We start from the raw sequence: 21294 nt of genomic DNA, 5'->3' as shown, positions 1-21294 counted from the left end.
AATGCAACCTTATGAGACTCTCAGCCAAAATCATCCAACTAAGCCACTCTCTGGATTCCTGGCTCGCTGCAACAGTGTAAGATGATGAATGTTTAGTACTGTGTTATGCTAAGTTTTGCGATGATCCATTATCCAACAGTAGATAACTAATACAGTGGTCTATCACAGGAGTCAACTTAGTAAAAGCAGACTCTTCTTCATCTTCTTGTGACAGCCACTAGGATGGTGTGGGAGAACAGTAACTGGCTTTGCAGGGAGACGTACCTGAGTTCACATTCTATTTCTCACCCACTGGGTATGTCGTTTCTCAGTTTCATTGATGAAATCAAACTAATGATCATACTTCAAAAGGTTTTATTATGGGGATTAAATGAGGTAACATATGTAAAGCAATAACAAAGTACCCAGAACTTGATAGAGGGTTCAAAATATGTTCTTTCCCTCTTCTAATTAAAGGTCCTAAGGTCCTATGCAGGTTGCAACTGGAGACCAGCCTACATAATACATTATATTTAAGAAGGTAACAAAGATTGCCTCAATATCTAAATATTATGTCCATATACTTGCCTCCATACTGATGAGCTGCTAATTTTCTAGATCCATGTAATCTAACATTTTTTTTCTTAAATGATTCCTCCAAGTTTTCTAGCTGACAAGACGTTTGCTTCATTGCCCAGCTCAGATTCAAGGTTTGTCCATGCAGACTAACTAGAGACTAGATGGGAGGCTAAGCATTCAATACTATTTTGAGTAATTATTATTATTTATGGAACAGTTTTTTTTTGTGTGATAATTGAGCAATCATTTTTATTCCTAGTCAGCTCCCATTCTGATTCTCAACGTTTCAGAACTTTACTCTTCTCCCTTCCCTCAGCCTTTTTACACACACACACACACACACACACACACACATCTACCCCTCCTTTCCAAAGCTTACCGCACTTCATGAATTAGTTTAAGCTATACAAAACTGCCATTTTTCATAGGTCAAAGATTTCAAGCATTAGAACAGGGTTTGGCAGATGTTTTCAGTAAAGAGCCAGAGAGTAAATATCTTAGGTTTTGTGGGCCACGCAGTTTCTGCTGCAACTGTTTAACTTTACTGTTGTAGCACAAAAGCAGCCACAGATAACATGTAAATAAATGAGTGTGGCTGTGTTCCATGAAATTTTATTTATGGACGCCGAAATAGGAACTTCATTTAATTTTCTCATGTCACAAAATATTCTCCTTTTGATTTTTTTCAACCATTTTAAAATGTATAAATTACTCTTGGCTCACAGGTCAAATAAAAACAGATGGATCTGTCCCATGGGCTGTAGTCTGTCAACTCCTGGGTTAGAAGATAACTAAAGAACAAGTCAACTACAACAATAGCTAACAACAAAGAGACCTATATAGTGGCCATGTGAAAATAATTTTTAGCTTTTCAGTAGTTTATGTATATGGCATTATTGCTTGGAGATAAAAAAGGTAAAGAATTTTTAAACACATTCTTGGATACATCAATTATTTGATTTTGTTATATTGGCTATTTAAGAGTCTTCTACAAAAGGATGGACAAGTAGGTACCAATGGAATATTTCTGCAGAAACTTACTTTTATACCCTTTAATAACTGAAAAATAACTACAGGTAGTCCCCAACTTACAACATATTCAAGTTACGATGAACCACACTTAGGTCTGGTTTTTCTTGGTACATCTTATGGTTAGCAGCATGTACCACATACAACGTTGCAGTGCATAATTTGCTGATGTTCGCATTCTCGGATGTTCACTGCAGATGTTCAAAGATCAGATTTATAAAAAAGATACTGATAATAAAAGGCAACAAAAGTGAAAACTAAAAACAAAAAAGGTATTCAACTCACATCAGAACCAATTTATGAGAGTCGTAGGAACAGAACTCCATCCTAAGTCAGGGACTACCTGTAGTTGCTAATTCTCTATTTGGAAAGAAACTTAAAATACTGATATCTTTCACTTTTGGAGTATATGTCTGAAGAGATAATCTTCTTAAATGCATTATGCCATATAAGCTATTATTTCACAGAAACTGGTGACCAGAACAACTCCTAAGTCAGAATAATTTCAGAGTTTATTATCTCTCCCAAGCCATATATTTTATAATATTAATTATCTAAATGAACAACAACTAAGTAAATACATACGGGATGTTGGAAAGATGCAGAGTGGCTGATGGTGGAAAGATATTCTGGAAGTTTTTAGAGCCAGGCTTTTTAAAGCGATGCAAAGGACTATTGCTGAAATCCTTAGTCAGACCTTGGTCTTCCTGTCCCTCTCGAGGAAGCTGAACTGCTTGATGTTTGGACAGTGTGGCACGAAGCACTTTTCCATAAAGTCTCTGACCACTCAGATGATTCATTGCTAGTATACAGGAAAAAAACAAAGTTTGGGTATTAAGACAGATCCTGTTATATCTAAGTTATCAAAAATTCTTTTTATTTAGTCATTTAAAATTATATTGTCCATTCGAAGATTAAAATGGTCTGAACATCCAAAAAGCTATTACACTAGGAAATGTATTAAATGACTTGATTTTACTATACTAACAGCATTTAAAAAAAAAAACAACCAAACAGAACAAGAAATAACTACCATCCGAGCAGAGTGCTAGAAGATCGTAAGTGCTCAGTAAACGCTTATGGAATCTATTAGTTTCATCTCAAGCAAAGCATTTTAAAAAAACAGCAGTAGTAATATTTTAGTAGTCCTTATAATAGCCATTCAACAGTTCTAGAAAACTTAATTTGGAAGGAAAACAAACAAATAAAACAAAACAAGTTACATTTACTAGTCTAATGGAAAAATCCTACAGTCAAAACTCTAAACATCAACAATATGTTCAAGTAGATAAATAAGCTCCAAAGAGTCAAAAATATTTTTTAATCTTAAACTATATAAGCCAAGTCAAAATAATAATGGAGACATGAGCATAAAAAAAGTACTATTCTGTAAAATTATATCCCTACTAGCTATTCATTTGCTTATTTTGAAGGAAAATTCACACATACTAAGAGCCGATTATCATTATCATCATTCATCATGAGTACCTAGTTGAGCTTGGTTTGCATCTGCCATTTGAACCAAGGCATTTTCTTTCTTATTAAACATAATCTTCACTCGATGTACATCACCATACACTCCTAATTAAATAAAAAAACAAGTTTTTAGTGCCTGATTATAGAATGTTTAATTGATTTTATTAAATACATTTAAAGAAGGCATTTTTTCTTATACTACATACTCTCCTTGAGCAGTTTCATATGTATGCTCCCATTTTTGTTATCTCTCCCAAGTTCCAGATCAATTAATCTAATTGATCCTTTTTCACTTGGACGTCCCATAAGCACTTCAAACTTAACATGTTCCAAACAGATTCATCTCCTCACTTCCAGTGTTGACTAACTCTGTGGGCGAACGGTACCACCATCTACACAGTTGTGCAAGTCAGACACCTAGAAGCCATCTTTTAACTTCTACCTTTACCTAAACCTTTACATCCAATCAATCACAAACATCCATTGATTCTATGACCTAAATATCGTTCACATTTGTCCACTTGTGTCCATACTCACTACCATCAAAGCTATCATCACCGTTTCACATCTGCACTACCACAACAGCCTCCTAATTGATCTCATTATATCTAATTTTTCTAGTGTTCCCCAAAGTGAGTTCCATATCCCACAGGACATGCAAAATGATTCACTGGTGATTGGGAATAAAATAATGAAATTCTTACTTATACTGATCTGTTTGGAGCCCTGGTGGCGAAGTGGTTAAGAGCTCAGCTGCTAACCAAAAGGTCAGTAGTTCAAATCCACCAGCCACTCCTTCGAAACTCTATAAAAACCAAAAACCAAATCCGCTGTCGTTGAGCCAATTCCAACTCATAGCAACCCTACAGGATAGAGTAGAACTGCCCCACACGGTTTCCAAGGAGCGCCTGGTGGATCTGAACTGCCGACCTTTTGGTTAGCAGCCGTAGCTCTTAACCACTATGCCATTAGAGTTTAGGGGCAGTTATATTCTGTCCTACAGGGTTCACAGTGAGTCAGAACTGACTCGACAGCAACGGATTTTTTCTTGGTACTGATCGGTTTACTGTATTTTTACGCAAATAATGTGCACCTTCTACATTTGTTTGCCAACTGTTCCCTCCCCCTGTGAAGTATTTTCATTAAGTGCATGAGGTATTTTCATGATGGCCACTATGTCAAAATTAGCATAGTATGTTTATGAAAATACCTCACAGGGGGAAGGAGAGGTTGGTAAACAAGCATAGAAGATGCACATTATTTTCACAGAAAAACAGTATATACACCCTACTAACTCAGAACTGAAGCCCCTCCCGAAGTCCACCTTTTAGCCAAAGATTAGACAGGTTTATAAAAGAAACAATAACACACGTGAGGAACGTGCTTTTTAGTTCAATGAAGTATAGGAGACCAAATGGGCAACACCTGCCCAAAAGCAAAGACGAGAAGTCAGGAAGGGACAGGAAAACTGGATGAATGGACACGGCAAATCCACGGTGGAAAGCGAAAGGGGAAGAGTGATGATGCACTGTGGGGATTGGAACCAATGTCACAAAACAAGTTGTGTATAAATCTGTGAATGAAAAAACTAACTTGCACTGTAAACTTTCACCTAAAACACAATAAAATAAAAATGTATATGGTATATAAAACAATATGGAAAAAATTCATTTTTAAAAATAATTTTTATTATATTGATGAAATTATAGGCAGGAAGTTCTACAATGTGAAGGGCATGCACGCTCATTTTTTTGCATTTAGTGTAATGCAATAAATTGTAGTTTATGTGCCAGAATATGATCAATATTATAAAAATAAGACCTTTAAATAGTAGAATCATTACCATACTCTGTAATGCAATGGGAGAATGACTACGAAAAATTTTAAGATACACAGGAGTGGTGGTTATCTCATAGACAAACACCTAAGAGCAACTGAATTAGAGATGAGAGGTCCATATATATATATTTTTTAAAACAAAAAGACAATTGTTCCAAATTTGCTGCCCTTCTCGGAAATGACAAGTAGCTGAAGTAGATACTTTTTAAAAAACTAAACACAATTTGTTTTCGAGGTGAGGGTGATATTTTTAAATGAGTGAAAAATCTATTACTTTTAGAAAGAAACATGCTTTACAGGGCTAGAAAACAGGCATATGAAAATGTTTCCATTAATTCATGATTTTGTTACTAAAAATTACATAAAATGTGTCATGAATAAAAACTTTTACATTGACTGCAAATGAGCATGAAGGATCTTTTTGGAGTGCTGGAAATGTTCTAAAATTGGACAGTAGCAATGGTTGCAAAATTCTGTAAATTTACTAAAAACCATTGCGTTTTATACCCAAAGCAGATGAATTGTATGGTTGTAAGCTATACCTCAAAAAAGCTGTTTTTTTAAAAGAAAGTTTTACCCATTCAAAAAACTTAGAAACAATTTTCTATCCTATTTAAAAATCCTCCAGATGAAGAGTACCAGTGAGTTTTAACCCATTTGTTAAAAATATTCAAATGCAACAGTTTATAAGATCAACTGATTTAACAACAGGTAAAATGAGACAAAGCATAACAAAAAATTAGTACATTACACAGAAAAAAGTATAATTAGTACCGAACAATGAAATACTTCCACTTAGATTGGTATCTTTTTCATTCATGACAACCATTAAAATCAAGTATTTAAATAAAGTGAATTTAGAATAAAGACTCTGAATACTAAAACAAAATCAAAAATGAAGATTTCAAATAATAATGAAGCACATTAAATACTATTTCTTACTGAACGCTGTTTTTTATGAGAAAAAGGTTTTCTATTAATAAAAATCTTTTAAATGTTAAATATTGCTTGTTTCATTGCTTTCTCATTTATTGTACTTCTGCTTGTGGGCACATTACGGCTATGCATAACGAGCATAGTAAAAGATGGATACAATTAATAATTAATTGTTATTAGTTGCCACCATGTCTGTTCCAATTCATGGAGATCCTATGTATAACAGAATGAAACACACTAGGGCCTAGGCCATCCTCACAATGGTTCGTATGTTTGAGCCTATTGTTGTAGCCACCATATTGACCCATATAATTACTTAATTAACCATATATAGATTAGGAGTACATGCTAAATTTTTATTTTTTTTTACTGAGAGGAGAATATCATTATAAAGTTTGGACACTACACCTACTCCTCACTTATCGATTATCTCATCATCCAACATTCTGAATTTACAACAATAGTAAAAAATCTACTATCTCATTATTTTGCGTATTAATGATGTATGTCTGGCAGTAATGAATGCCGAGGTGCAAGGCAGGAGTTAACATTTGCTTGATGGTTAAGGTTATGTGTCATCTTGGCTGGGCCATGATTCTCAGTGGTTTGGCAGTTACGTAATGACATAATTTGGCAGTTATGTAAAGATGCAGTCATCTTCCATTCTGTGATCTGATGTGGTCATCCTCCATTTTTGCATAACGCTGATTTTCACATAATGACCTGCTCTTTAGAACCTAACCGTGTTGATAAGTGAGGAATGGGTGTATTTTGAAAACAGAAATCTCATTATGGCACGCTGGTGCTTAAAACTATTCAACAGCTTTCCATTGTTCTCAAGTTAAAAACCAAACTCTAATACAGCTTACAAAGCCCTGTATGACCTTGCCCCATCCATCTGTCCAGCTTCATCATATGTCTCCTTTACATTCTCCACTGGACTTCCTTCATTTTCATGTACCAGGATCTCTCTCTCACCATTATTATGTGTAAAAATATATTTTCCCTCCCTTTCTGCCTGGCTAACTCTTACTCATTTTCCCCAAGTAGGTAGGTCTTTCTTGATTCCTCTGCTAGGTTAGGTCCCCTTGTTATATGTTCCCATTACAACCTGTATTTCCCCTATTATAAAACTTCTTACTGTAATTATTTGTTAAGTCTTAGTCACTGCTCTATCCTCAATGTCAAACACACTGCTTGGTATACAGATAATCAGTAAATACCACTGAATGAACAAATATACTAAACTCACATTTAAAGATAATATTAAAAATAGCAAAAATGAACTTACCAAATAGGATAAAAAGCCCATGTGGTGTGATAAGCTGTTTGGAAAGGATTACAAAAAACATAAGTGTCTGACTAAATATTATAAGTAAAAATTTAAAATAAGTTTACTTATAATGTAATAACAACAGGCGATTTTGTTTAAACCACTAATTTTATATGCTTCTTCTGTATATACTAGTGATGAGTTTTCATAAAATCCTTAAAATATACATTTTAATTTGATTTCAACCCTACATCATAAGCTACTATACCTCCTCCTGAATGCCTATTTACATATAATACTTTTCAACTCACATCAGGATTGAGATTGGTGACAAGTAGAACAGAATTTCCTGGTATGCCACCAGCTCCAGGAATGGTCATCCTTCCAGTGACAGCAGAAGAGGCGATTGCAAGAGGACCAAGGGCTCCAGGAACAGCAGAGACTGAAAGACCTTTTAAAACATCAAAAGCATTTCACATGCTAGTTATCTAAAGAATTGTAACACTTAATATAACTTAAATAAATAAATGAAGACAAAAGCAAAAATATAGAAGAAAATGTACAACGGCTACCATGAGGCTATCAATGGCCAGTCTTCTGTCCTACAGAGTCTATCTGGAAGTTGAGTTCCTTATTGGTTGGCGTCATACGCAGTACTGTATTATTCACAGGGTACTCTGTAAACTCACTGGTGTTAAAAGCCATTAGACTTTTTTTTGAGGGTCTATCAACTACAAGTACAGGCAGTCCCCAGATTATGAATGTGTGACTTAGGGACAACTTGCCCTTTTATGTTATGTAAATTCGCCCTCATTTTGAAACGAGTGAACCAACTGCTACTCGCAACAAATTCTTCATCACAATCACTTTTCACTTGACGCACGTGTAGCTTTTAATTCACTGAAAAGGCTTCAAGCTTTTTCTTACACTAACCTAAACCCAAACCACTGCCATCAAGCCAATTCCAACTTATAGCAACCTTACAAGATAGAGTAGAACTGCCCCATGGGGTTTCCAAGGAGCAGCTGGTGGATTCGAACTGCTGACCTTTTTTGGTTAGCAGCCAAGCTCTTAATCACTGCACTAAAGTAAGGCTAAATAAGAACAGTATGCACCTGTTCCGACTTACCTACAAATTCGACTTAAAGACATAGTTAGGAACAGATCTCAACTGTAACCGATGAACTGCCTGTACTCCCTTTGTTTCTTGTAATAGATGTATTCTAGTACATTTTTATAAAGTGGATGTAATTTTCATATTGACTTCCACCATAAAATCAGATACATTAAGAAATTAACCAAAATATCTAAAATGAGGAAAACCATCACTACTTCCAAATGCCTATCAATTAAACTTTCATATGCTTCAAATAAATAAAAATTATGTATAATGCCTCTACTTTAATGGGATATATAGAAGTACTTCCTTAATTAAACATATATTAAGATGTCTTAAAGCTGCCAAAAAACTAAAATTTAAACCTCAACCTTCATATCACACTTTCCTTTCTATTTAATACCATCTTCTTTCTCAAAGAAATAGTTCAAATTCTCAGAATTAGAGGGGTAGGATATAAAGATTATTGTCAGAAAGCAGCTATGTTGCAATTTAAGATTAGAGTTGTATTCGCCAATTAGCTGGAAGCTAGAAATACAACATATACAATGGGCTTAACACTATGCCACGCCCCATAATCACCAACCTCAGAGTGCTATCCTTCAGCACCAGAGACAAAACTACAAAGTAATTTTTTTTTCTCGTTATGATCAAATTAGTTTTTATATTTGGAAAAGAGAAGTCATTATGAAAGTATTAACCAACTACTATCTCTTAATTATCTCCATTACTTAAAGAGGAAAAAAAAAAAATATATCCCCCGAAATAAACAGCATGCACACCCTTTTATGGTGTAATCTGAACTCAATAATGACAAAGAGGCTTTCTAAAGAAGTTGAATAGTAAATATTTATTAATTCAAATATATATTGACTGCATACTATGTACTGAGTGCTAATCATTGGCAATGAGGACACAAAAATAAATAAGACATAAGTCTGTTCAATGCACAATTGAAAAGCTTATCAGCAAGACAGAAGCAGCTTATACATTTTATACCATAACTCAAAGGCAAATCTAAGGTTATTTAATGTAGTGAACCTATAGTTACCAATGGCAAGTACAGATGATGCTGACCATACAATGATATTAATGGAGCTGAGACTGGAACCAGAGAGAATTCCTTGTAAAATGTATGGTTGATGCACATAATGCTCTTATTGTGCATCCTTCAAATACATTTTTTCACCGTGTAAGTTCAAAATGTAGAACTTTATTAAAAAATAGTTTTAAATTCAATTTTAAAATAGTCACCTGTAGCTTGAGGAAATCCAATGGCTGGGCCAAATCCAGCAGCTCCTGCATATGGTGAGGAGATTATACCTGGTGCACCTGAAGAGGAAGAGAAGCTAAAATTAATATACTACCTTCTATAAATGTAGTTATTAAAGTATATCACTGAAAAAGACATTCTGTTCTAAGGTGAAGATCTGTTCAATAGGTGATCCCTAACGTGTAAGTAAACTCCCTCTGTCACTTCAGAGACTAACTCCTCTCAACTGGGTTTAAGGTTTAAGGGTACAGCTTATCTACACCGTGGGTTTTTAAAGTTCTGGATTAGGCTGAGCTTCTTGCCCTTATTTAAAGCCTTGTTTCGATATGAAAATTATCAAATACTTATTAAATCTTACTTTATCTATGGGGTACTGGGCTGATAAAAGAAATACGAGGTAAAATCCTAGCCTTTGAGAAGTTTACAAACTAAAATGATGAATAGCAGGATGTAAATATGCTGAGGGTCTAGTAGTATAAACACAAATGTGCTCCAAATGGTCTAACGAAAGTCCTGTGAATGAGACTGCCACTAAAAAGGCACAAGACAAGATGAAGGGAGCAACAAGATTGAGCCTGGGATTACCAGCTAGTAGAAGGAAGAGCAACATCCTAAGGAAAAGAAAACAAACTTAAAAATAGAAATATCAGTGAATTACAGTCCCTCAGAATCTAGAAGAAGAGAGTTTCAAAGGAGGGAGGGGGAAGTCTCAATAGAAGTCAAAGAGAATGAGAAATGAAAAAGGTAAAGGGAATAGTTTTAGACCAATGGTGAGAAGTAAGATTGCAAAAGTGAACGGGAGGTTTTTTGTTTGTTTGTTTTTAAATATTAGGGAGATATGTATTCACAGGCAGAAGTATATACGATATATTTTCCAGAGGAGTTAAAAGCTCATATAATTTTATACTCTTCACTAAAGAGAATTATTTAATGTAATTTACTAAATATGTAACTGACTTATTATAATAAACAAACAAAAAACCATTGCCACTGAGTTGATTCCGACTCATAGCAACCCTGTAAGACAGAGTAGAACTGCATCATAGGGTTTCCAAGGAGCAGCTGGTGGATTAGAACTGCCAACCTTTTGGTTAGCCACCAAGCTCTTAACCACTGCACCACCAGAGCTCTGACTTATAATAGTTCAAGAAAATACAGCCGTAAGAGATTCGGGGACAGAGCTAGCAGACAGAACTGATAGCCAGTGAAGATACACGAACCGGGCATAATTGACAAAATAAGAAGGGACAATGGAATACATTCAACAAACATTTACTGAAAACATATTATGAGCCTGTTATGGATTGAACTGTGTCCCCCAAAAATGTGTGTCAACTTGGCTAGGCCATGATTCCCAGTATTGTGTAGTTGTCCACCATTTTGTGATCTGATGTGATTATCCAATGTGCTGTAAATCCTAACCTCTATGATGTTATTGAGGCAGGATTAGAGGCAGTTACGTTAATGAGGCAGGACTCAATCTACGGGATGGGGTTGTATCCTGAGTCAATCTCTCTTGAGATATAAAAGACAGAATTGAGCAGAGAGGAGTGGGACCTCCTACCACCAAGAAGGAAGAACCAAGAGGGGAGCGCGTCCTTTGGACCCCAGGTCCCTGCACTGAGAATCTCCTAATCCCGGGGAAGACTGATGACAAGGACCTTTCCCCCAGAGCTGACACAGAGAGAAATCCTTCCCCTAGAGCTGGCACCCTGAATTCAGACTTCTACCCTCCTAGACTGTGAGAGAATAAATTTCTCTTTGTTAAAGCCATCCATCACTTATGGTATTTCTATTATAGCAGCACCCGATAACTAAGACAGAGCAAAACTTTCCTCTAGTGCTGAGGAAGCACTAAACAAAGAACGTAAGAATCTTTGTCCTTGCTAAACTTACATTCAAGTAGGCTCAAGATCACAGATAAAAGGATTCATTTTTACACCGGACAGAACTATATTTAAGGCAAAAACGAGGAAGTTAATGGAAAAGATAAAAAAATGTTTTAAAGAAAAAGAGCTTAGCAAGAAGCTTCAAAATAGTTATGAGCAACTAAGGAAATTTATGCTAAGAAGTCTAATTAGTTAAACATGAAGGGAGGTATGGTAGATTGTATTACTGTTGCCAGGTATTCACTTGCTCCCTCACCCCCTTCCATATAACCCTGGCCAGTCAATGACTTGCGCTGCCTCCTGCAATTCATACTGGGCTGGATCATGTGACATGTTTTAGCTAAGGAATATAAGCAGACATGACATATGTCAACTCTACAGAGAAGCTTCAAGAGGCATTCTGAGTTTACATCAGCTCTCTTATTTTCTCTCTGCCGTAAGAATGCCATGTCTCAAATAGGGGTGATACCTTCAGCCTGGGCCCTAGATGAAAAAGACATGTGGAGAACTGCAATAGCTGACTCAGCACTGCCAACAAGTCATGTGAGAGAAATAAATGTTAATCACTGTAAACCACTAAGATTGGTGGGGAAGGGAGTAGTTTTTAAAACCTGCGAAGACAATAATATAGGAGGTTATGAATGGGGGTGAGGCAGAAGAGTAGCAGCAGGTTTTATAGAAATGGTCAGGATAGGTCAAAGAAGGCAGCATGAGCAAAACCTCTCTGAAGATATCTAGGGGAAAAGACCCCAGGCAGAAGGAATAACCAGTGGAATGATTGAAGGTGGGAACATACCTGGCACGTTTGAGAAACATTAAGCGTATCAGTACAGTGAACAGAAGGAGTTAGGGGAGAGAGTTGAAGAAAATGACGTTAAAGAGGAAAAAGCGAGGTGAATGGTATAGGGTCTTGCAATCCAATGTAAGGACATGTAGGTTTACGCTAAAAGAAATGGGGAGTCTTTAGGGGGTTGTCGGCATTACAGTGAAATGATGTGACTTATTTTTCTTTTCTAATTTAGATACAATAAGCTGTACATTCATAAAGGGTACAATATGAGTTTTGATGTATGTTTACACATGTGAAACCACAACCAAGATACAAACACTGCCATCACTCTCAAAAATTTCATGTCCCTTTGCAATCCATTTCACCCTCTGAATTTTGTCCCCAGGCGACCACTGATCTACTTTTGTCACTATAAATTAGTTTACACTTTGTAGAATTATGTATAAAAAGAATCAGTAGGTGTACTTTTTCTGTCTGGTTACTTTCATTCAACATGTTTTCTCTGACTTCTTTCATTTGGCATAATGTTCTTGCACTTATCAGTAGTTTATTCCTTTTCATTGCTCAATAGGATTTTGTTGCATGGATATGCCACACTTTATTTAGCCATCCACCTGTTAATACCCATGAGTAGAACTGCTAGGTCATACTGTGGATAAACATTTAATTTTTTAAGAAACTGCCAAACTCTTTTCCAAAGTGGTTATACCATTTTACACTGCCACTAACAGGATATGAAAATTACAGATTCTCCACATCCTTGGAAGGGTCAGTGTTTTTAATTTTAGCCATTCTAACAGGCATGTAGTAATATCATATTATGATTATAATTTGCATTTCCTGATGACTAGTGAGGCTAAGCATCTTTTCATGTGCTTACTGCCATTTCTACATCACCTCTGGTAAAACATCTCTTCAGATGTTTGGCCTATTTTTCAAACTGGTAGCTTAGTTTTCTTATTACTGAACTGTCAAAAACTCGTTGCCACTGAGTTGATTCCGACTCATAGCAACCCTACAGGACACAGCAGAATTGTCCCAACAGGGTTTCCAAGGCTGTAATCCTTACAGAAGCAGAATGCCACATCTTTCTCCTGCAGAGCAGCTGGTGGGTTTGCACTGTCGACCTTTCAGTTAGCAGCCAAGCACTTAACCACTGCACCACCAGAGCTCCTTTTTTATTGAACTGTAAAAGTTCTTTTTTTTATATAAATCATTTGTCTGATATATGTGTTATAAATATTTTCCTCCAAGTCTGTGGCTTACCTTTTGGTTTTCCTGATGGTGTTTTTTAAAGCAGTGAAACTTTAAAATTTTGATGTACAATGTATAAATTATTTCTTTGTATGGTTTGTGCTTTTCGTGTTCTATCTAAAAAAATTCTGAAGGTTTAAGTTTTACATTTAAGTCTAAGATCCATTTCCAGTTTATTTGTCAGTATGATGTGAGATAATAATCAATGTTTCCCCTCCCACCCCCAAATACAGATATCCATTTGTACTAGAACCATTTGTTGAAAAGATTTTCCTTCCCCAGTGAAATACACTGGCAATTTGTGTGGGTCTATTTCTAGATTATCTATTCTGCTCCATTAATCTATATATCTATCCTTTTGCCACTACTAAACTTTCTTGATTATTCCGGCTTTATGTTAAATTTTGAAATTAAATTAGATGATGCAAACTTTCATTATTCGTAGATGACATGATCATGTACACAGAAATTTCAAAAGAATCCACAGGCAAATTATTAGAATTATTAAGAGTCTATGAAGATTCTTGGATATGAAAACAAGAGACAACACTGTACTTCTATGTATTAACGACAGAAAACAAAGCAACACTGATAGTTCAAATTCATATAGCACTTAGCACCACTCTAAACTCTTTCTGTATATTAGACACATTTAATCTTCATCACAACTCTATCAGGTCCAATTATTATCCTTTTGTAACAGATGTGCACAGAAGTGCAGAGAAGTTAAGCAATTTGCCTGGGGTAACACAACTCATAAGTAATAGATCCAGAGTTACAATACAAAAAGTACAGTCCATAACTACTACACTATGCTATACCAAAAAAAAAAAAAAAGTATGAAGTTTTTAGAAATAAATCTAACAAAAAGTATGCAACTCTTTATGGGAGAAAAGTCACCAAACTTTACGGAAAGACATTAAAGAACACTCACAGGAATGTACAGGTGTACACTGTTTAAAGACGTAAAGACCCTATTATAAAGATTTCAATTATCTTCTAACTGATTTATAAATTCAACATAATCTCAATAAAAATCTCAGTAAGTTTTTTATTTGAGGAACTTGATAAGTTAATATTAAAATTCATACAAATTGCAAATGATCAAGAACTGCCAAGATACTCTTAAAGAATAAGATAAAAGGATTTACTCTATCAGATATCAAGACTTGTGGTAATGACAAAGGGAAAGATACCTAGATTAATGGAAGAATGCCCAGAAAAATCACCATACATTTATGTAAATTCAGTATATGAGAGAAGTGGCAGTGATGATCAGTAAAGAAAGGAATGACTTTTCAATAAATAATGCTAGAACAACTGACTACCGTGTGGAAAAAATAAAACCAGATCCCCACCTCACACCATACACAAATTCCTGGTGGACTATGTATCTAAATTAGAATATAAACAACAAGTAACTTTAAATTGTAAACTATTTTTAACTAAAAATGATATTTATATATAAATATAATCCCCCAGACTAATGAAAAACAAAGCTACAAACAAATAATAAGCCCAAGTCAGTGGTATGAGTTAGCAATTCTAAATATGTTGAGGGTAATGGGAACCAGATTTATAAATCTTACAGAAGGGAGTTACTAATGTGAAGGGGTACTAGACTGGTATTGGAGGTATCAGTTTAAATATGTGGTTTTTTTTAAACACATATACAGAGAGAAATGTATGAAACATACACACATATCCTAGCCACGTTCAGTTAGAGTACCCAGAAGGAATGATGCTCCATTAGCACTGAGCACACCTAATGCCTAGATACTAATTTCTAAATACCATTTTCCACTGAAAAGAACCAGGCTGGGCTCCTTGGAGTAATGGCTGATTTCAGGCCTGGGGCAAGGAAGGTAAAGAAGATCTGGAATATCCTGTGCCAAAAGTAAGTTAGCGCTCAACAATGGGGGCATGTCAAAAGGACACATAGGCCACTGTGAAAGGGCTCCCAACTGGCCAAATCTTTGACAATTTGAACATAAAATGAATACTGGTAACAAGAAATTACAACCCTAGGATAAAATAAGAGTCTACGATTCCATACTGACATGAATAAATAAATAAATGGGAGGGAAAGACGAGAAAAAAGTTCTTTATAATAGAAGGCCAGCTAATAAATGTAGAAAGAATGATGGGATTAATAAATCACCATATAGCAACCATCACATTGACAACTGATTCTGGCAGTTGACGCTAAACAAATGGGTGAAAAGTGACGAGAAACAGGATTTCTACATTCGTAGTCTTTAAGTATCTCCCTACAAATTAATTACAAAGGGAAAAAACAGTTACTTTAAGGGAAGAAATCTAGCAAACACTACCTTAACCAAGTGATCGAAGTTAACACCATAAGGAATAGGATAAACTGACATGATGTGATGCCTCCAGATGTGATGAACTGAAAAAGAGGTATCACTTCTGTGGTATTTCTGACAAAAAATGCATTAACACCAACGAGGGAAAATCAGACATCCCTATTTAAGAGATATTCTATAAAACGATTAAACATGCTCTTCAAAAATGCAAAGGCCATAAAAGACAAAGAATGAGGAAATGTTCCATATTAAAGGACTCTAACGGGACATAACAAATGAATTAGTCTGATGTTAGTTTGTATTCTTACTAGAAAAAAATTCTGTCATAAACGACATTATTTTCACAATTGGCAAAGGTTTAAAAAGGTTTATGGATTAGACAGTAGAACTGTATGAATGATAACTTCCTGATTTTAATAAAATGAAAGGCATTGAGATAAGAATGTCTTTGTCCTTAGAAAATACACACTATTTAGAAGTAAAGGTGTGTCATGCCTGCAACTTACTCTCAAATGGTTCAGGAAAATGTACATGTATATATTTGTACATATTATACGTATATACATACACAAACATATAATCAAAGAGATGATAAAGCAAATGTGTCATGTTAACAACTGCAAAATTTGAATGAAGGGCATAAGGGAGTTCTTTGTACTATCATTACAACTTAAATTATTTCAAAATAAAGTTACTAAAATACTATAGAACTTTAGAATACAAGTAGACATTTTTATGATCTCAGGATAGCGGAGGATTTTTTAAATAAGATACCAAAAAAGCATAAACATAAAGGAAATGACAAACAAATCTGTCTACATAAAAATACCATGAAGGAAATAAAGCATTAAGTCACAAATTGGGAAAAACTATTTGCAACACACACAACAAAAAAGGACTAGTATATGGAATACATAAAGAATTCCTACAAATCAACAAGAAAAAACAAGAATCCAAACACAAAAATAGGCAAAAGATCTGAACAGAAAATTCTTTAGGATGGCCAATAAACAAACAAAAGTATGTACAACCTCATCAGTAATCAGAAAAACGTAATAAGAACCATAGCCATATGTATGAGTATGGATGAATCAAAAAAATAATGCTGAGTTAAAGAAAAAATGTGCAAAAGAAAACAAACAGCATGATTCTGTTCAGATAAAATCCTGAAGAGATGTGAAAAATTTTACCCTTCCATTACCCATGGTACACACGGTGACCACTGACTTTTTCAGCCTCCGGGGTTTACTGGGAAGCTGTTTTCCCACTGACAGTGTGTGCTGCCCCAAGGTGGGGGCCTTCACCACTGTTTGAAACTGAAGAAACAGGCATGTGCTGCAAATTACTGTTTTTACAGGGTACTGTATGAGGTGAGAGGAGCCCTGGTGGTGCAGTAGTTAAAGTGTTTAGCTGCTAACTGAAAGGTCACTCACTAACTGCTAACTGAAAGGAACTCACCAGCCACTCCACAGGAGAAAGATGTGGCAGTCTGTTTCCATAAAGATTTAGTCTTGGAAACCCTACGGGGCAGTGTACTCTGTCCTACAGGGTTGGTGTGAGTCGGAATCAACTCGACAGCAATGGGTTTGGTATGAGGTGATGCTGAATCAATATTTTTTTTAGGGTAAAATATGGGTTTTGAAAATTTTTTAAGAGGTACACATATGGGCCTCTGAACACTGGGGATAGAATTAGGGGTACACATATGTACCACTGTACTCTGAGAGAAGGACTGTGGGAGTAGGTGAGAAAAAAATCCACACAATCTCAAAAATTCAGACACACTCAATGATTCGGTATGCTTCCATTAATTAAAATACATGGTATCGACAAAACATTCAAAGCAGAAAATAACTGGGTTTTGAAAGGGTTAAAAAGTAGCATTTAGGGCGGCATAATACATGGTTAACAAAAAAAAAGAAAACAAAGGGAAAAAACAGAGAATGATTATCATCAAATTTGGGACTGTGGTTACCTTGGGCCAGGGAGAACAGGAAGGCAACTGATGAGGAGGGCCACAGAGGGTGCTTCTTCATTATGTGTAAATACTCTATTTCTTAATCCAGGTGGTAATGACATGAGTGATTCAAAATACAGTTACAGGTTTTATAAGCTTTTCTATAGGTATAATATATATTACTAAACACAGGGACAAACTGCTTATGACTCAGTCCTGAGAACTCTACAGAACAACCTTTAAACAGACCTTTAAAGCAATTTTAAAGAGAGAGAAAGAGCAACCAGTAAGGTAGAAAGAAAGTCAGGGGTGTGGTGTTTCAGCAGCCACAGAAGAGAAACAAGAGAGAATAGTGAACTGTGTCAGATACTAGGGAGAGGCAGAGTAGATAAACTTTCACACAACACAAAAAGTATTGCTTTGTTTGATGAATCACTTAGCTTAGGATGTAGGCATTATTTTGCAATGACTAAGGATATATGTGTAACAGTGAAAAAGGAAATGAACATTCTGATATTTTATATTCAGAAACCAAAATTTTTGACCACATTTTTAAAGTATCCTCCTCCTGCAATGCAGAACATTAATTACACCAACAGTATATATTCAATTATCGTAATAAGTGCAACTCTGCATTTGATAGTCAAGTTCTGGCAAACTTGAGTGATAGCCCCAATTTTTATTATTTGTTATTGAAATAGCAATGACAAAGACTGTTGGCCACATAAGTTAGGTGCTAGTAACAAATATAAAACACACACATTTGGTCAAACAGGCCAAAACAAATTTTAACAATTTTAGAAATGTACTAAACAATTTACTTGACCGTTTTAGTTATAAATTTAAAAACAAAAGGCTTTTACTTTAAAATAAAGTTGCAAAGTATTTTCTAGAAAATTTTGGACAACCACGTGGCTATTGGGAGTCTTTAATTTTCTCACCTGAGAAACGAAGATGAACTCAACACTATGGTCTCATTTAATGATAATATTTTGTGGTATAATTTGAGAAAGAAAAATCAATCATAAAGGGTAATACAATTTAATACCTTATCTAAATAATAAACCACACTTTTGAGAGCTACAAAACTAAAAAGAAGCATATATTAATTAACCTAAAGATGTAACCATCACTGTGCTTTTTCCTTTATATAAAGTTTCTTCTTAAAGTATATAAACATACTGAGAACTAATCATAAATAAAAGAGGAGGAAAGTTCCTCAAATCTACATTTAAAGAGACAATTTAGAAGCCTATATTTTCATTAATGCAAAAACGCAACTTCATACAAACTTAAAGATTTCCATCTCTAAAATTTAAAAAACAAAATTAAAATAACCTCTTTTTTGAATAAAGGACTTAATTTAGGCACCATTTTAAAAATATCACTACTTTAAATGGGGAAAATATTTTTTTCAAGATCACTTAGGACAAAACTCTCTTGGCTATAAACCAACATATTTAAGTCAATACTTTAATATATAAGACTTAATTTGAAGCAAATGGTTGTGTAGTTTATAAAAAATGAGTAATATTAATGTTAGAAAACAAATTTGTAACTCAATTTCAGAATCCACTTATTATGCCAACTAATAAAACCTCCTGATATTAAGATTTAACTGATGGACACATTTTATTCCAGGATTCTTGCTTTCCTTTAGAAATCCCAAGAGAAGCCAAGAAGAAAAGGACTAACTGACATACATGGATTAATAAATGAAACACGTATCTTCATAAAATTTGCTTGGTGACACAAAAAGAAACTACTCACCAAAAGCAGCAGCCATAGGGGGTTCAAGAGATGGCTGGCCATCGCCAGTAGGAAGGTCTAAGCGAGTGAAGTCTCTGCTTTTGTCATTATTGTATTTCACATTAAGGCTGGTGAGCTTGGAGAAGTCAATACGCAGAGTGCAGCATGCATTATAGATATTCTGGCCATCCAGAGCCTAAAGCATGTAAGAAAGGGACTGATGTTTTCACAAGACAAGAACACTGATAAATCAAGTGGCCTCTACTTTGGCACAGAGTGACAATCAGGTGTAAAGCAGACAGCAATGGACTAAAAGCTAAAGACCTGGGCTGAGGACAAATAAAAAAAAATTTCTAAGTTTCAGCTTTTTCACCTGTAAAATAAGAATACCACCAATCTTTCCTATACATGCCTGTGGTAAAATCAAATGAGAGAGGAGAAATGGAAAAGTCTGGAAAACCACTGGGCATCATATAAATACCAACCATTGTTATTATTTTACCTGTAGCAAATGTTTAAAGATAGTTTAATTTTACATTTCATCTTGATTCTTTTTGGTATGTTTACATGGGTTTGAAAAAAACAAAGCCTTTGTAAATGGTACTCATCAGAGACACAAAATCTTATCTATCACTTATTTTCTTTTGCCTTTAAATTTTGTCCTTGAATAATACATAAGCTGAGGGAAATTTGGAGTCAGTTCTGACACAAGACCAAAGATCAGAAATCCTTCCCCTCTGCAATTATAAAAATTCAACAAAGAAATATTTGTAGCCACTGTGACTTTCACAGATGATAAAATTTATAAAAATAGATACTAGAAACCAAAGCACATACAAATAAAATAAAATACAACAAATATACAAAAAACTCTGGCTTTTCTTAATAGTCACTGGCAAGTATGCTACCATAAAGGTACAAAATAATGAATCCAGGCAGAGGGTACTGCAAAAGCAAAGGTAATATTCCTAATCAAGGGCTAGGGAGTGTACAGTCACAAATGTACTATAAACCTTAGTCCCTATCTTTGAGAAGAAATTAGAAATAATTCAGATACCAATACAAGACTAAATAAAGTACTAAGGTAGAGATAGATCTCAATAGGCTGGAACAACGGGTCAAATATAACCAAACAGAATGTAGTTTTGTATTTTGTCAAAAAAGTCAAGTGTTCATGTACTAAAAATAAGGACAACATGAACTGACAGCAGCGTATTTTCTAAGACTTAAAGTCTTTACCAATTTAGAATTCAACAGGAATCAACAGTGAACATGGTTGCAAAAAGTGAAATCAATCAGCCTCTGGCTGATTTAACAGAAGTAAATGAAGGCACAACGGCAAAGATAGTTCTACTTTATTAGATTACATAAGGAGTACTGTGCTCAACTCTAGCCTTTAAATATGACAAATAGGAATGGGTTCCAGAGACATGAGAGATGATGGGAAGGAAAACCATGTCATATGAAGAAAGAAGAAGTAATGTTTAAAAAAGAAAATCTAGTAACCTGAGGTAAGAAAGAAGACATGATAGGTTCCTTCAGATATCACTGAGGTAAATAATTAACAATTGAAAAATGAAAAATGAATATGATCATAATTACCATTCTGGCATAATGTGCATTCACTGGGTCAGCATACTGAAGCAAAGCTTGAAACTGATTATTCTTTGTAAAGGTGATAATCTTCAAGACCGTGCCAAATTTAGAAAATATCTGAAAAAAAGTTCAGACTAGGTTAAATCTGAGGAAAACATTAAACAAAATACCTTTATAAACACAATTTGATTTATGGATCCATTTTTATTTTTATAAATTTTTTTTTTATTG

The 21294-nt window shown here is 34.9% G+C and overlaps 1 protein-coding gene across 8 annotated transcripts in view; it reads right to left on the bottom strand.

Annotated features, from left to right (window-relative positions):
• Positions 1-21294, bottom strand: part of PTBP3 (polypyrimidine tract binding protein 3) — an 89558-nt gene that overhangs the window by 6329 nt on the left and 61935 nt on the right. For 5 of the 8 annotated variants that reach the window (XM_023727384.1, XM_023727383.1, XM_023727380.1 and 2 more), the window contains 8 exons: positions 21070-21180; positions 19489-19663; positions 17737-17817; positions 9483-9560; positions 7423-7562; positions 7130-7163; positions 3076-3168; positions 2173-2389 (listed from right to left, as the gene is read on the bottom strand). In XM_023727384.1, the coding sequence (XP_023583152.1) occupies positions 2173-2389; positions 3076-3168; positions 7130-7163; positions 7423-7562; positions 9483-9560; positions 17737-17817; positions 19489-19663; positions 21070-21180 (929 nt within the window). The remainder of the gene's footprint in view (positions 1-2172; positions 2390-3075; positions 3169-7129; positions 7164-7422; positions 7563-9482; positions 9561-17736; positions 17818-19488; positions 19664-21069; positions 21181-21294) is intronic. The other 3 variants (XM_004372161.2, XM_004372162.3, XM_004372160.2) reach the window with 1 other exon arrangement.

Source organism: Trichechus manatus, unplaced genomic scaffold, assembly GCF_000243295.1.
Source record: "Trichechus manatus latirostris isolate Lorelei unplaced genomic scaffold, TriManLat1.0 scaffold00016, whole genome shotgun sequence".
NCBI classification, from domain to species: Eukaryota; Metazoa; Chordata; class Mammalia; order Sirenia; family Trichechidae; genus Trichechus; species Trichechus manatus.
This window is presented reverse-complemented; position numbering and strand designations above follow the sequence as displayed.